The sequence below is a fragment of the Heloderma suspectum genome, chromosome 6, assembly GCF_057233095.1.
Source record: "Heloderma suspectum isolate Gila_16-S chromosome 6, 16-S_ref, whole genome shotgun sequence".
In the NCBI taxonomy this organism is placed as follows: domain Eukaryota; kingdom Metazoa; phylum Chordata; class Lepidosauria; order Squamata; family Helodermatidae; genus Heloderma; species Heloderma suspectum.
In genome coordinates this window covers 104726794-104742436 of record NC_139463.1, presented here as the reverse complement: position 1 = coordinate 104742436, position 15643 = coordinate 104726794, and the positions used below count along the sequence as shown (strand labels likewise).

General features: G+C 44.9%; 1 protein-coding gene across 2 annotated transcripts in view; it reads left to right on the top strand.

Moving 5' to 3' along the window:
* LOC146342252 (interferon-induced very large GTPase 1-like) overlaps positions 1-5735 on the top strand; it is a 50161-nt gene extending 44426 nt beyond the window's left edge. For both annotated transcript variants that reach the window (XM_084805995.1, XM_084805996.1), the window contains one exon: positions 303-5735. In XM_084805995.1, coding sequence (XP_084662121.1) covers positions 303-5011 — 4709 coding nt within the window. In that variant the 3' untranslated portion in view covers positions 5012-5735. The remainder of the gene's footprint in view (positions 1-302) is intronic.
* Positions 5736-15643: the final 9908 nt, after the last annotated feature.

The following is a 15643-nucleotide window of genomic DNA, read 5'->3' as shown; positions in this document are numbered from 1 at the left end:
TTAGTGAAATTGTCTATTGGACCACCCCGCTCATTGATCTGTTACATTGGGAAAGTCACTTTACCCATGTATTTGCTGAGCTCTGCAGCTATGGGTACCCCCTTCCCAGCTGCCATGATTCTTAATGTGCAATGCATGAGGCGCAAAGGCTGCAAGAGCATGAGTGATGGGAGAGGAAAGGAGATGAGGCAGGGGCTCAGAAGTTAGTTGGAAGGACTCAGAGGGGCTAATGATATCTGCAGGGTCCCAATATGTGGTCCCAATATCAAAATAATGGTTTTCTTGTATATCTTTTTCTATAGAGACAAGACAAGCAATGGAGGATTTTCTGTGCAAACTAAGTTTAGAGACTCATAAAAACAACAAAGTCTCCCTGCGAGAAGTCCTGGAAATCAGCTCAGGAAGTCTAAAGGAAGCCACCCCTCAGAAACTAGAAGACTTACCTTGGCATTTTCTCAGGAAGATCCTTTCTCTGAATGCAACAGCCAGGAGCACGAGCCTTGAGCAGCGAGAGCTGGATATTCAAGAACTGAGACAAAAAGAGGAGGAAAAGCTGTTCAGTGAGAACATTTTCTTCATCAGTGAGAATGAGAGCGTTTCTGTGAACCCCCTGGATGTCCTTTGTGCTGTTCTGCTTTCCTCAGATGGTTTCCTCCAGCAGGAGATCCTCTCCAAAATGGCCCTGTGCCAGTTTGCCCTGCCTTTGCTTCTGCCTCCCTTAGAGACCCCCAAGTGCACCCTCATGCTCTGGGCCATGAGGGACATTGTGAAAAAATGGAGGCCTCATTCCCTGGTAGAAAACAGGGGCTACAGAGAGGAGAGCCTGGTGCTTATATCCATGCCAACTATTGCTTTTGTGCGGATGGGGAACTTGAGACTTTCCAAGTCCAATGTCCTCAATGTGCTCCTCAGCCCCTCCCAGCAGCACCATGATTTCTTCATCCACCAAGACATGGAATGCGGCAACATCTCTCGAGAAATTGCAGATGGGCTGGTAGAGATGGCCTGGTATTTCCCAGGAGGGCAGGAGAGCTCGGATCTGTTCCCAGAGCCAGTTGCGATTGCAAATCTCCGTGGAGATGTTGAGTCACACTGGATGCAGTTTAGCTTTTTAACACAGGTCTCCTCAGCTGTGTTTATACTTGCTGACTATATTGGTGAGAAAGAATATACTCTCTTGTCATTGCTGAAGGAGTCGTCAACTCAGTACTACTTCATCCTGGAATGTGATGGTAAAAAACAGAAAGAAATGTTGGCTTTCTTAAATAAATTGGCACCAGTGCTCAAATTCAACAGTTCACACATACTACTAAAAGCTGCCACAAGAAATAAAGCAGAATTGGTGGGAAAGCTACGATCTACTGTTGGAAGGGTAAGCAACACTTCTTGCAAGAGAATGTGTATAGAGGAGATGGCTGTTGTGGCCCGTGACTGCACAATTCAGGTGGATGAGAACTGCCCAAAATGTCAAAATGCTTTCCAGTGTGCTCAACAAATCACACAAAATATAAAAGATGTAATAGTTTACAAGAAAGTAATGCTAAAACTCCAAGGTGATCTCTGGACAAATATGACAAAAGTGGAGAAAGAACTGTGCAGAATGGAAAGACAAGGGAACACGCCTCCCGAAAAATACAGATCTGAACTGAAATGCAAACAATTGGAAATACGTAAAGAGCAGAATAAACATGGTCTCACTATTGATATGATTAAATTCATTGATGGCATCAAACATTCGAAGTTCGATGAGAAGCACTACTTCTTAAAATGGATGATGTACAACCTGGATCACATTGCTAGGGAGAATTTTTCTAGGTTACGGAAAGAGTACAAAGAAAAATGCAAGACCTTAGGTGACAGTGGCCAGAATATCACAGATGTTGACCGACAGATATCTTGTTCTTCCTTGGGAGTGGAACATTTCATCCGTGAATTGGGGCAGTTTTATGAGGCAGAATACTCAATGATTAAAGAGGGGCAAATAAAAAGAATGTTTATCCATTTCCCAAGCATTGCAGCTGACTTGATGCTGGAGGGGTTTCCTCTGGAGCTGATTGATGGAGATGCTTCCAACATCCCCATGCAGTGGATAACTGATGTTCTAATTGAACTCAGTAAAAAGCTAAGGGGCCAGTCCAAAGTGATGGTGATAACTGTGTTAGGGATGCAAAGCACTGGGAAATCCACCCTTCTTAATACCATGTTTGGGCTGCAGTTTCCAGTGAGCAGTGGCCGATGTACACGAGGTGCCTTCATGACACTCCTTCATGTTAGAGAGCACTTGACTCAGGAGCTTGGCTGTGATTTCATCCTGGTGATAGACACAGAAGGCTTGAAAGCCTCTGAGCTGGCCAAATTGGAAGACAGCTATCAGCATGACAATGAGTTGGCCACCCTAGTGATTGGGCTGAGCGACATCACAATAGTGAACATGGCCATGGAGAATGCCACTGAAATGAAGAACATCCTGCAAATTGTGACCCATGCCTTCCTCAGGATGGACAAGATCAGGCAAAAACCCAACTGCCAATTTGTCCACCAGAATGTCAGTGATGTCTCAGCACAAGACCAAAATATGAGGGACAGGAAGCACCTTTTGGAACAGCTCAATGAAATGGTCCAGGCTGCAGCAAAAATGGAAAAAATTGACAGAAATATCAAGTTTTCAGACATCATGGACTATGACCCAGAAATGCACAACTGGTATGTGCCCGGCCTGTGGCAAGGAGTCCCTCCTATGGCTCCAGTTAACAGAGGGTACAGTGAAAAGGTATTTGAGTTAAAGAAGTACCTGTTTGAATTCATAAGGAGTCGCTCACATAAAAGGCCTCCCAAGGACATCCTTCAGTTTATTGAATGGGTGAAGAGTCTGTGGAATGCTGTGAAACATGAGAACTTCATCTTCAGCTTCCAGAACAATCTCATAATAGAAGCTTATAACCACCTATCAATTAAATATTCTGAATGGGACTGGAGTTTCCGGAGGGAGATGCACCTCTGGGTATCTGAGCAGGAAACTCTGATTCAAAATATTTCTCTTGATAAATTTGATGTCGGCAATTTGAAATGTCAACTTCAAAAGAAGCTATCATATGGAGAAAAGAGGATTCTGCAGAGTTTGAAGCAGTATTTTGAAAGCGGAGCAGCAAATCTGCATCTGGTAGAAAAGTACACAGAAGATTTTGTTAGGAGTGCTAACAGCCTCAAGCATGAACTTGAAAATTATTCACTTAACAAATTGCAGGATGCCATTCTAATTAAAAACGGCCAACATAAAATTGGCACTGTTCAAGCTGGATTCTTGAAAATAGTTAAAGGCAAAATTGACAGTCTTCTTGAAGAATGTAGGAAGAAAAAGTGCAGATTGGAAAATGAAGAACTTGAAACAGAGTTTGATAGAATATGGAGAGAAACATTGTCCGAAATACCACTTCACAGCTTAGGGAAATGCAAAATATATTCAGATATTGAATTACATCTAAGAAAGCAGCTGTCCTCTTTCGGGAGCTTAGTCAATGAAAAATTAGAAGCAGCAAAAGGTTTGTTAAACTACAGGATAAACACCTTCCAAATGAGAAATAATTATATAAATTTACCATACTTTGACCATATGAAGGAGCACATTTTAATAAAAAATGAGCAGTTGAATAATGTAAAAGTACTTGCTAAATGCTTGATGTCCAAATGCAATTCATATATTGATGAAAAGGTCAATTCAAAAGGAGATTATGATGAAACGTATTGTGTTGAACTTTTGCATATCATCAATGAGAAGCTTCAGCAAAGTGATGTTCAAAAACTTCATACAACACCTTGCTTTGAAGTGGACCTGAACCTTCACATTTTGGGAGAAGCAGCTAATGCATTCCAGAAGATGCATGAAGATTTCATAAAGGAAAATGATCCCCAGGTACATCTGGAGAAATGGAAGTATAACTACCTCTCTATTTTCAAAGATCTTTATCTGGAAAAAGATGCCCAAGAAATCACAGCTAAGGATTTCTGTAACCAGTGTCTTCAGCCTGCCCTGATGGAATATGTCAACAATAGACTTGGGATAGAAATAGTCGACAACATTCTCAACAGTGCAGAATCCATTGGATATGCCAGTCGAACTTTCTTCCAGTTTACTGTCCTGAAAGACTTATTGGAAGAGCAGGATTTCAGCCAATATGTGAAATACATTGAGGCCTATGAAGAGTTTGTCAAGAACTGGATCGGTAGAAAAGTGTTGGATTGCTATACAAAAAATAAGGCTCTGAATAACCTGGAGAAAAAGATTCTTTCTACAATACTAAAAACAGTTAGGGAGACACTGGAAATCCTGGAACATAAAGGGACAAAGACAATCTTGGAATTTGTAGACCAATTTTGTGGAGAAATGCAGAAGTATTTGGTCATGTCAAAGGACAGCCTCCTGGGCTTACAGTTTGAGAAGATGTCCAGTGTTGGCCAGTTTTCTGCTTGTGTAAAAAACTTACTTCCTGATTTGCAAAAACAAATGCTATCTGAGTTTGATGTTCTGGATATTGAATTCAAGCTCTCCTGTCTGTCCGTGAAGCCCCAGGATGTGATCTTCAAGCGGGTGTTTGGCTGTGGGAAGCAATGTCCCTTCTGCAAAGCCCCCTGTGAAGCTGGAGGGAGCGCTCATACGGAGCATTTCGCAGCAGTCCATCTACCTCAAGGGCTGAGAGGATACAAAAATACTGAAACAGGAACGCTTTTATATGACATGTGTTCTTCTGTGGCTTCCAAACTCCCTTTCCAATGTATAGATGCCAATTGGGAAAGGCATCTATATAAGGACTACCGTGACCATTATCCAGACTGGCGCATTCAACCAGATCCTAGTATCAGTGCTTCCGATTACTGGAAATTCGTTTTTAAAGAATTCAGTCATGATTTTGCCAGACACTACCATGCTAAGTTGCCAGATCTTCCATATGACTGGGGAAATATAACAAAAGAACAGGCACTGGAGAGTTTGAAAGGTAACTATAATATGACGTAAGCATCATAACCATAAAGGAATCTTCCTTAAAGAACAGTAAACACAAAGCTTGATATTCATGAAACACACACCAGAGAGAGAGAGAGAGAGAGAGAGAAAATTTCTCTTATGAAAATCTCACACCTGGCAAACATAATGTAACTCCACATGTTATGACAAGGTTACAACTTAGCAAAGCAAGTAATCTTTTTTTTGGAGGGGGGATATGCCTTGCACCCAATTAGCGGTAACAGCCCACAGCCAAAATACTCATTCCCAATTCTCTGGAATTACTTAAATCTCTGTCAATTGCAGATTTTAGACAAAATTGGATGAGTAAAATGAAACTCCTTCTACACTGCTGCAAGATTATGGTGCTTTGGGAAGATAGAGGGAGAACATGGACCTTCCTCTTCCATAGGAATTACACTGAACATTTGGATAATGCTGATTTGCACACAGGGCCCAGTTTTCATCATCACGCCCCATCAGGATGTTTCGAGTTCTAGTGTGCTTTTCAAGCAGCTAGGTTTTAACTGTTTATAAGGTAACATTTTGCTGTGTTACTGTATGCTGTATTGCAGCATGCTTTTATTATTTTCTATGGTTTATGTAATATTGTTTCTTACAACTTTGTTATCTACCCTGGAAACATACATTTATGTTGAAGATATCAGATATTAATTATGCAAATCAATAAATAATATTTTCAGGTGGTCTGATGACTTGTATCTCCCACCATCTTCATGACAATGCATGTATTTTTACATTGATATCCTGCCTTTTCCCCTTCTTGCAAGGAACCAAACAAGCTTACATGGTCCACTTCCTCCTCTCCATGTTACCGTCACAACAACCCTGTGAGGAAGGGTAGGCTGAGAGTCAGTGACTGGCCCAAAATCACCCAGTGAGCTTCATGGCTGAGTAGAGACTAGAACTTGGGTCTCTAGTCCAACACTACACCACACTGGCTCTCCTCTCCACATATTCCCCTCCTCTCTCTTTGTCTTTCCTTTTCTCTCTCAATCTCACCCTGTGAGGCCCAGCCCTACCATTAGGCAAAGTGAGATGGTCACCTTAGACAGCAGATGCTAGGAGCTGTCCCCAAACACTCTCAGTCTGAAGTGCTCTGTGGCCTCTTCCATCCCAAACGGAGGCACAACACCCCGTCTGAGTGAAGCCATGCTGACTGGCACTGCTAGGCACTGGGTGTATGTATGTGTGTCTGTCCACTCCATTCCACTGAGGAGTGCTGCCCCACAACATCGGAGGGGGGGCAGTTATATAACTGTGTCCTAGGCCTACTAATCTCCTGTGGGTTTGAACTGTATGGACTGCAAAGCTATGTGCTGGTTAGTGAAGTCTCCCCCTCGTGGCCGATGATGTTACTGTAGGCTTAAACTACATGGGCACATTTAAGTTAATTAAAATTAATTAATTAATTAAAAATAGAAAATAATCCCAAGGTACACACCCCTAGTGTCCCCTTTTCATGTATGCCAAGTTTCAGGTGTCTAGGTTTCATGGTCTTGGTGGTATGGTGCTGATAGATGGACAGACAGACAGGCAGACACATCCTGTTTTATTATAGATACAACTGCTTACAATTAAAATGTTACTAAATTCAATAATTAATACATAGATGTATAATCTACTCATCCTTCACTCAAAGCATCTCACACTACATTAAAGCAACAATGATATCTAAAAAAAATCAGGGGGGGTAAAACCCGCCAGTAAACAGCAGAATTAAATAGCTGAATCATTTGGACTGCAGTCCCAAATGTCTTTCTACTGAGAAATGTCATATAACCCTACAAGAGGTGTGCTTTGATGAAGCGCATTCAGGAGGCTATACTACAACTGCAGTGCTACTATCAAAAAGGCCCTGCTCCTAGCTGAGGCTACTCTGACCTCTCACGATGATGGAAAAGGGAAGAGGCAATACGATAGCATCTAACTCCCAAAGGGTAAGAGATTCAAGGTGCAATCCTATGCATATTAGACGGAAGAAAAGTCCTACAACTTTTTGTTGGCTGCCTGGGGCATGCTGGTAGTTATAGGACCTTTTCCTGTCTAAACGTGCATAGGATTGTGTCATTAAAGGTTAACAGCAGGACTTTGAATTGGGCCTGGAAGCCCAAGGAGGTGGGCAGGAGATTTGTGCAGCAGGTGAAACTTCTAAGATTTTGAGGGGCAGGCCCACTGACAGGTTACAAAGACATGAGTAGCAAGACATATCTTTTCTAAAAAGTCATGCAAATGCCATAACAGTTTTCACAGATAGAGAGCGCTATTTAATTAGCTTATTTTTAAACTGATGCTGAACAAAGTGCTTCTTTCTGGATTCAGCTGGTTATTCCCATTAGAGACAAATACCTTTCATAGTGTCTTGACTGGATCAACTATTGTGGAGAAACTGAAGCAGTGAATTGTGATGAGCAAACCTTCTGATGACAAGCTCCAGATTCTACCAGGGGCCTGTCTTCAAGGGTGATTTGCTGTGGATTGGGACCTTTTGGAGATCCTTTGCAGCACATGACATCATGGCCAGTCCTCAGCCACCCTGGAGGTAGACCTTGTTGCTCAAGCAAGGCTCAGCTGGAAAAGGAAGCCCAGGAAGAGCCAATGACCAGCCCAGGTGGATGGAGCCATGTGAAAAGTGGAAGGTTCTTCCCTGAGAGGCTGCAGTTACAGAACTTATCATGGTCAGTAGTGTTCAGCAGTTCCTGGCAGAGTCTAAGGCCAGCCTCCCGAAGCTGAGGAGTGGCTTCACAAGTACCTCTTTCATGGCAGCGGAGGTCACCTCGCTCTCTCAAGCTAGCACCATGCCAACCCAGACAAATGCATCCTCCCGCCTAGATGTTATCAGGCAAGATGGGCATGAGTCAAGCATACAAGGCTCCCAACATCTCCAAGTGCCCTGTGTATTTCACTTACAGTAGCAAATTCATCCAAATAAATGCAACTCATTTCTGAAGTATTGTATTATTCCTACTTCGGGCATTATATTTAAGACTTCTTCCAATCACTCCTGTGGGTAGAAGCTGGATCAAAACTGCTTTTTATCTCACACAAACTTCAACTACAGTACCTTTGACAAGAATTCTCCAAACACGCTTTCATTTTTAGCTTCACGTCTTTGCTCTTCCAAGCTAAACTTTAAGTGAAAGACACAAATGTCTTATTACATAAGCAGTTGAAAGCAGCGGTGTGGGGAGAGAAAAGCGAATAATGTGCTTCATACTGAAGTAACGCATACAGTCATCTGAAGGATCCCTCCCATAAGACCATTAAGTCCAGGGTCTAAAATTACCTGGTTGCACCACTGTGGTGGGCGATAAGCAGAAATTCAGCATGTGCAGCTTTTTCCACCATGGGGATGCAGAGATGGGGAAAGCAACAGGGTTATGACACTTAAAAGACAGCTTTTATCCAAGTGGTGGCAATCACAATGCAATGAGCACATTATACTTGCAGTAGGTTTTCTGGCATACTTTCTACCCTTGCCTGCTAGCAATATCTCACAAGAATTTGTGCAGGTTCTCTGCAGACCTTACACTTTGTATTGTTCAAGCATGGTTGTCAATTACCTGCCTTCAAAAACACACAGGAAATCTCTGAGCAGGTTGTCAACGTTTTTTTTCAGTTAAGTAAAATGAATAAATAACAGCAGTATTTTCACTTAGTACATACATTAACTTCATACTCCGCACAAGAGCAGTAAACTGCAGGACATGAAGCTGACCTGTAGACCATAATTTTATATGCTCCTGTATATAAAATTACAATAATGTGTAGTTCTGAATCCCCCCACCCCCCCAGTCATCCACTGCAGGGTCTGTTGAGCTCAAGAAGGCAGGTTAGTAGAAAACCACACAACAACATGGCCGTCTGGCGGTTGCAGTTGTAAAGACAGATCTTCCATGTGCAGCTCCTCCATCCCGTGCTGGAATCAAAGTGGAGGCTTAGGAGCCAGGTGAAAGGTAGTGAAGTGCTTGCCAGGACAAATCAGAGAAACAATCAGGAAGTGGCAGCTGCTGGCTCTGCTCTCAGGCCCCAGTTCATGATGCACCCCAAACTCATCCCCCTAGCTCAGCCCAAGCACCAGAGTTTAGAAATCAAAGGTGGACAATCCCGCCTCCTCCAACAGAGGGTTCCGAAAATGCAGAGGAGCTGGCCGAAAGAAAACAGCATGTTCAGACTACCTGCAGGCCATGACTTAATGCAGCTGTATCTCATTTGAGATGTTTCCTACATGGATGTAGCACAAATGCCAGAGGTTCGAGGAGGAGGCTGTGAGAGACAGTAAACTCATACAGCCATCAGCCAGACTAGTAGCTGTGTGTTGCAGCAAAAATGTGTCTTGTAATGTCATAAAGAGTAATAAATTCCAGAGCAAACTTAGCAGTCATGGGATAAATGAGGGGTCCTCTTATGGATGGGTAGCTGGACAAAGAACAGAAATCAGAGAGCAGGAATAAAAGGTCAATTCTCTAATGGAGAGCTGTACACAGTGGGGTCCCACAAGGATCAGTATTGAGACTAGGGATGGGCGGAAAACTTACCTTCCGTTCTGTTTTCTGCTGAGGGGGGGAGGCGATCCGTTCCTCCCCCCCAGAATCCTCCTGAGTGGCTCCGCTCTGGGAGGATTCTGCGGAGCCGCACACTGGCTCTGTACTGCTGGCGATACGGTAATGGCGGCCACCATTACCATATCGCTGGGAGGCACACAGCCTATCACGGGGAAAAACACAGACGCAAACGGCATAGTGGACGCCACTGGCGGCCGTAAAGCCCTTAGTTTAACCTAATTGCACCTGTTTACGGCTGCATTTAGGTTAAACTAAGTGCTTTACGGCCACCAGTGGCGTCCATTGCGCCATTTGCGGCTGTGTATCTCCCAGTGGAATGGTAATGGCGGCCACCATTACCGTATCGCCAGCGGTACGAAGCCGGTGTGCTGTTCTGCCTGAAATCCTCCTGGAGCGGAGGTAAGTGATCCCTTCCGCTGCGGATTCCGGACTCATTTGAGTCCGTGGCGGAACTCTTTAACTACCCTAATTGAGACTGGTGCTTTTTAACTTGGACCCTGTCTCCATGACAACAGAAGGAGAAGTGAAGGGCGGCCTTGATTTTTTCAAGGAATCAGCTTTGGTGCACTTTGGTCCGCGCAGGGCTCCACAAGCGAGTGCACCGCTCCAGTATAAGTCATTTAACAGAACGTACTTCTGGGTGGGGGGATTGAAGTAAATGTCAACAGACTGGCAGGGGCTGCTCAACCAATAAGAACCCCCCCCCCATCCAGGCTCTCATTTTTCCTTCCCCTGATACTCCTGTCAAGTGATGGATGGAAGCTTAGCCTCATTGACCACAATGCGAGTTACTTCTGAGGAGACCCCCCGGCTAGGCCCAAGTCTGCCAATTGTTTTTTATTTACCCCCTCTAAAACCACTATCTGATTTTGTCACTATCACGCGATAGCGCTAATGCGCGATAGTGACATAGTGAGAGATGGGGGCATAACTGCTGCTAGACAAATGCGTGATAGTGACCTATATGACGCTAATGACCTAGTGACATTAAAAACCCCTTTGTAGATTTTTTTTTAACTTCGTCCTTTCTGGATGGGTGATTTCTTTCATGTCTCTATGCCTCTATCATACATTAGCTCTATCACACAAGTGCTCTATAGCTCTATTGCACAATTGCGCGATAGTACGAAAGTTAAAAAAAAAATCACACCCAGAAAGTGGTTGTCAGTGTCACTAGGTCATTATCATGCATTTGTCCAGCAATAGCTATGCCTCCGAAAAGTGGCATAGTGAGGTAGTGAGACAGAGGATATAGGTATTGCTGGACAAATGTGAGATAGTGAGATGGGGGAAGGTGTAGGTACTGTCAACAAAAGTGCTATTTCGGTTTAACACTTTAATTTTTTTTTAAGTGGTTAGAGGCTGCCTGGAGCACACCTATACTTTGTGGGGATGGCCACCAGAGTTTAGTGGTAGGCAAGGTGAAATAATGCCATGACATAGAGCAGAACTCTGATGGCCAGCCCTGAAATGGCAGAAAGAGTGGGGAAACACAGGTGGGGAAAACATTGGGAAAACACCCCTTAACTGGGAAGTGAAAAACATACCCCTGGGCAGGGCTATCATGCCAGAGTAAATGCGGAGGGTGGTGCACACCAAAACAGAAGCGCAGACAATTAAATAAATTAATTAAGGTAAACAATTGGACTAAAAGTAGTCTCAGAAGAACTGGTTTTTCGGCGCGAAACTCCAGAGTGGCTGCGAGATAGCCACAACATCATGTATCCCTGATGACATCCAAACACAGCCAGCTCAGAGTAAGTCGCTGGTGGAGACACCCCCTTGTTAATAAATTATCCCAAATTAGGAGTGCGTGGTGAAATGGCCATGTTTGCTGATGATTAGGGATGGTGGAGAATTCCGCCACAGATTCCAGTTCTATAGAATCCGGCCCCCCAGAATCCGTGGCGGAACAGCCTCCTGCCCCCCGCCCCCCCCCCCGCGGAATCCCCTGGGACGGCACTCACCTGGGGCAGATGCGGCGGCGGCTTCACAGTGCCGTTTTGCAGATCTGCTTTGCGGTGGGGGGGAGGCGCTCTGTCCCTCCCCCTGGAATCCTCAACGGGGGGGAGGTTCTCCATCCCTCCCCCCCGGAGTCCTACCCGGCCGGCTCCACTCTGCGGCAATTCCGTGGAGCCGCCGGCCGGCTCCACCCGTAGCCTGACATCTAGCCGCTGGGCAGCAGGGGTGCAAATGGCGGCGGCCGTAGCCACCACCATTTGCATCCCTGTACTTAACCAGATAGGCTACGTAAATATTTACGTAGCCTATCATGGCAAAGTAAAAAAAAACGCGTACGCAAATGGCGGTGGCTACGGCGGCTGCCATTTGCGTTCGCTATTTTTCACCGTTCTCAGTATTAAGAGAATGGGCATTAAAATTGCAAATGCAGTTCAAAGGGAGCAAGTGTAAAGTGATACTTGCTGCTGATAGAATCTGAACAAATCTATGGGGCAACCACACTTGGAGTACTGTGTGCAGTTCTGGTCACCACATCTCAAAAAAGTTATTGTAGGGTTGGAAAAGGGCAACCAAAATGATCAAGGTGCTGGAGCAACTCCCGTACAAGGAAAGGACTATTTAGCTTGGAGAAAAGACACGTAAGGGAAGACATGATAGAAGTGTGCGAAATTATGCATGGTTTGGAGAAAGTGGATAGGGATATGTTTTTCTCTGTCTCTCATAATACTAGAACATGGGACCACCCCATGAAGCTGAATGGTGAGAGATCCAGGACAGATAAAATGAAGTACTTCTTAACACAGCACATAGTTAAGCTTTGGGGTTTATTGCCACAAGATGGAGTAATGGCCAGCTATTTGGATGGCTTTAAAAAGGGATTAGACAAATTCATGGAGGATAAGGCTATCAGTGGCTTCTAGTCTTGATGCCTATATACCTCCAGTATCAGAAGCGGTACGCCTTTGCACACCAGTTGCTGGGGAGAACCTGTGGGAGGGTGCTACATTCATGTTCTACTTGTGGGCTTCCCACAGGCAGCTGGTTGGCCACTGTTTAAACAGGATGCTGGATTATATAGGTTTCTGGTCTGATCCAAAATGGCTCTGCTATGTTCTTAAACTTATCATGGCATGAGCTTTTGTGCACTAGAGTCCAATTCATCAGATAAAAATTGTGCTATCTCCAGTTGGCAGGTGGGTATGGGGGGGGAGTAGTGGGATAGACATCTTTATATCAAATAAATAAATAAATAAATAAGCAAGCAAGCAAGCACCACCAACCTATACAAGAGCAATAATGAGTGAAAACATAATTATCTTAGCATGGCTAAGTCTGCAATCATATGCCCACTCTCCTGGGGTAAGCCCCATTGAACTCTAAGTAGTAATTACCTCTAAGTTGACAAGCATAGGATTGCACTGTTAGAAAATTAACAGGTCGTGGAACAAGAAAGCAGTCTCTGTTCTGACCCAAATGAATGGAATCAAACTTTGTTATTAGCTCTAGTTCAGCTATTTCGCTCTGGAGTCTCCCTTTGAACGTCTTATGTTGGGAAACAGCAACTTTTAGGTTAACAGCAGGAGTGTCTATGGAGATTGAAATGCACTCTTACTGGATCTTCCAAATGTAGCCCTTTCTGATGTCAGATTTGTGTCCATATATTCTTTAGTGTAGGAGCTGTCTCTGAGAGCTTTTACTCTGGTTCTACTCTGCCCCAAGTCGATCGTGTCAGATGACGCATGCCCCTCTGCCTAGCTAGCATGGCGTTTCTTGCCCTAAATCCTGTTTTTTCCCCAAACTCATTTTGTGATGGACTTTCCCATCACAGCGGCTTCAGTGCAGTTTGGGAGTCTGTATGGCCACAGCTGGTTCTGCAGCGGGCTAGTGGAAGCGGTGCTGAAGGATGGAAGGGAAAGTTGTGGGAGGTGGGGTTGCGGGGAGAGCAGAAGGCTAAACATGTCTACCCAGAAATAACTCATGGCTTTCAATTGTACTTTGCCAAGTACAGGAGCAGAGGGGTTGGGAGAATTCCTTTGCCTGTTGTTTGAGCATGGGAGTGGGTGGGGAGTCAGCCCTTTTTTGTTAAAACTGCTCACCACCAGGACCAGAGCAGCATCTGCTATTATTACTACTACTAGTAGTAGTAGTAGTAGTACTGCTGCTACTCTCAGTCATTCACTGCCAGGACCATAGCAGCGGCTGCAATTATTATTAGCAGTAGTAGTATGAAGGATCGGTGCTTCATAAACATCTCTCTCTCTCTCTCTCTCGTTCTTTCTCTCTTCCTTCGCATCCCTCAGTCTGCCACATCAACAGGGGGCAAGGAGAGGAAAGGAGACGCAAGAGCAGCAGTGGGTCTGCTATTATTATTATTATTATTAATACTGCTGCTGCTCAGTCATTCACAATATCACTTTTCCGGAGGAGCATTGTTGGGCACCTTTGTGTTATTTCACCTCAGCTTAGGGGCGCTGCCGTCACCACGAGGAGAGGGGCACGAGGGCGGATGTTTACATGTCTACTCAGAAGTAACTCCTCCACTGCACTTCATGAGCACACAAGCAAGGACGGGGGAGCCTCATAATTCAAAGCCCTGCAGCTATGAAGATGCCCAGCTAAGAAAGAGTGGATGCCTGTCGATTTGAAGCTGTGTAGCTAAGAAAGGGTGGAGGCCAAGGCAGATGTTTTTCATGAACATGTACTCAGAAGCACTTCATTGAGACCACTTGGGCAGGGAGGGAAGCCTGTTGACTGGGCAGCTAATATACACCGCAGACAAGGTGCTAGTGCTATCCCTCCTCACCAGCTCTTTGCTCTTTGCTCTGTGTTCTCAGCGTCTCTTGCGCTCCCACTCATTCTGCTCAGTCTCCCAGCTCTGGTGGCTGCCTGCCTGCCCACCTCCCAAATACGTGAGTGTATGTGGGGTTTGTCATGAATGTCTAGTCGTAAGCAAGTCCTCCATTGCACTGGTTGAACACGTAGGGAGGAGGGGAGGGGGAGCAAGCCTGCGCTCATTGGCTGCCCCACCCCTACGCAATCGATGACGTTTATTTCTACTCACAGGACTCCGCCCTCCGCACCCCATCCCGAGTTAATGCGGCTTCAGTTCCTGTTTGGCCTGCCCCATACAGAGGGGGGACCACACCTCATATGGGAGCACACCTCATACAGAGCTGCAATGGTCTTTCACTCATTCGCTAAAGCACTATGGGGCTTTCTCGCTAAAGCTTAATTGCGCATTCTCCCCATAGACATTACTGGCATATAGGCTTCAATGTGTTCCCAATACTGCAACTCTGAAAATGCGCAAATTCGGAAACGCACAAAAGTGCAAAGGGATTTTTTTTTAAAAGGAACAGAGGCAACTGTTGAATAGGGGAAAATGGGGGGAATAGGTGAAAAACATGCTCACTTTTCACCCCATCCCAGCAAATTGTCAGGGAGCTTCCAGGACACAGAAAACTCCTGCAAAAAACAGAGCGATGGCAGTGATCTGAACCACTGTTGGATTCTGCACAGTTCTGTAGGTGCCCAAAATAACCCATGGTGCCTGATAGATGACATGATAACCCACGGTGGGTTAAATAACCCCTACTGCAGACCATGGGTTATCAGATTGGGCTATTTTGGGCAAATAAGCCATTGTGGGTTTTAAAAATTCCAGACAGATGATATGATAACCCACATCACGGGTTATCATGTCATCCAAACCCAGTCTCTGTGTGAGTTCTGCAGCCCAACCCTATGCATATAGACCCAGAAATAAATCTTACAACATGCCAGAGGCGGAGGGGAGGACGCACAGGATATCCCAATGAGGATTGAGCATCCTCAGTGAGCACGGAACACTGACTCACTGTTGGTGAGGAAAAACAGAAAACCAAGGTAGGAGAAATGGAACGGAGTGTCACAGAGGAGGGCGTGGCTGGCTGGCTGGCACAATAACAGGAAGGTTTCACACATTTTGCTGTAGGTCCCACTTGTCACTTTACCGATACGAAGATTGCTTACACAGGGAACTCAAGCTCACTATGTGGGGTTGGAGGGGTAAAGTTGCTTCCTTACCAGTTGTTTCAGGAAAAGCCAAAGGGAAGCA